At 37.8% G+C, this 1816-nt stretch overlaps 1 protein-coding gene across 2 annotated transcripts in view; it reads right to left on the bottom strand.

Moving 5' to 3' along the window:
• Nucleotides 1-1816, bottom strand: part of ttyh2 (tweety family member 2) — a gene marked incomplete in the record, with an annotated part of 93039 nt that overhangs the window by 2048 nt on the left and 89175 nt on the right. For both annotated transcript variants that reach the window (XM_014010479.1, XM_014010480.1), the window contains 1 exon segment: nt 925-1024. In XM_014010479.1, the coding sequence (XP_013865933.1) occupies nt 944-1024 (81 nt within the window).

The raw sequence follows: 1816 nt of genomic DNA, 5'->3' as shown, positions 1-1816 counted from the left end.
GGATAACCACACTGCTCCAGGGCCTGTCGTGTGTGTGATTTAAAAGCCTGAATTTTGCCTGAAACTCTCAGACTGAAGAAGTCTCTTGGAGGAGAGATGAAACGTTTCATTAGAGAAGAACCCGTCCAGAGGACCTATACAATTTTTTTCTTTTTGATTTTTTACCTGGTTTACTGAGATGCATCAGGACAGGTAGAGTTCAGTTATGGCTTATTAGCTGTGCTCAGCTGTAACAATAAGACAAGGTGACGCTTTGTGTTTAGTTAAAGTTAAACACAAGTGAACCTTTGAGGGCTGCGCTCATGTGGCTCTCTGTGAAAATGAGCGTACGCCTCTGATTTAGGGATGACAACTAGCCAAACAAAGGCCCATTTAATTATTCTTTTAATCAAGCCTGTGAAACAACTTTTGTAAAAAAAAATAAAAATAAAACAACATGGTGCTTGCTTAATTTGTTTGTTGGGTGATGAAAAATCTTCTGTAGAACTTGAAGAGGTAACGCTGTTATTCAATCAGGTGTTTTAGAACAGGGAAACAAGTAAAACTTGCAGGATAGTGGTACTTAAGAACCAGGATCCCCCCCACCCAGCATAGACCGTTACACAGGCACTCAGCACCACTGACCATCGTTTGATTAGCCTTTAGCTTAGCCTGGAGGAAGACTTCTACTCTTTCCTCCATACGCCAGCTTTATGACTGATGTCGCAGCTGAAAAAGGTACTACCCTCAGCTATCTATTACACTTCCTTTAAAAAAAAGGGCAGAAAGCTAGGAGCTTTAAATACTGAAAAGAACAGTACAAATGTTGCTTTTTCCTGTTGACCTGGAAATGCACAGGCTGGACTTGACCAGACTTTGTCTTTGTGATACCTCTGACAGCCACAAAGTCCTGCTTTTTTGATGGAAAGTGAAGCAGCTTCCCACCTTCGACAAGTAAAGAAGTCTATGCTTGGAAGTCGCCTCCAAAGTGTCTACTTTGTTCTTCGGTCATGGACAGGTAGGTGGCCCTCATAGTGGGGGAGTACTGTTAAAGGATAAACACAGACAGACACAGAGATGATTATACAGCCACTCTGTGCTGATGGGATCAGTTCATGTAATCATTTAGAATGGGATAAAAGGAAGAAAGAAGGATGAGTTCACTGAAAATTTATTCTTTGAGAACCTATGTCCACGATTAATATATTTATCGCCAGCTGATGAAAAGTGAAGGCAGACAATAGTGTTTTGGGCTAAGTGTGTGTCCCCTACAATATGTCATGAACCACTGAACAAATTCTAATAAAACTTTTATAAAATGATAATTTGATGAACATCTACGAGTGATTAACCTTTGAAGACAAACTGATTAAAAATAGCTGCCATAGTCTATTGATAATGAAACCATAAACATGGCTAGAACTCAGTTGGTTTTCCAGATACTGAGCTTTGGTCAAAGCTGTGAATCGTGCAGTAAACGATTGTGTAATATTATAGGATTTTAGATAAAGTCAGTTATAATCAAGGTTTGACCAAAATAGCTACAAGTCTGTCATTTCTCAGATGATTCTAATATAAAAGTCTGGCACGTTAGGCAGCAGATATGGGGTGCCGTTTGTAAGGTTACACAGTCGAAAATCACCACCAATATTTTTGTGTTATTTAGTCTTTTATAAGAAAAAAAGAACAGATTTATTTTTCAAAGTCAGTTTTTCACCGTATGATTCATACATTTATATAGCTAAATATTTAACTTGATAGCTAAATATTTAAGTTGCAACTTAAATATTTAGCTAGCTAGCTAAATATTTAGCTTTAAACTTAAATATTTAGCTCA

This window comes from Austrofundulus limnaeus, unplaced genomic scaffold, assembly GCF_001266775.1.
Source record: "Austrofundulus limnaeus strain Quisiro unplaced genomic scaffold, Austrofundulus_limnaeus-1.0 Scaffold69, whole genome shotgun sequence".
In the NCBI taxonomy this organism is placed as follows: domain Eukaryota; kingdom Metazoa; phylum Chordata; class Actinopteri; order Cyprinodontiformes; family Rivulidae; genus Austrofundulus; species Austrofundulus limnaeus.
The sequence above is the reverse complement of the archived record's forward strand: the minus strand, read 5'-3'. Positions and strand labels throughout refer to the sequence as shown.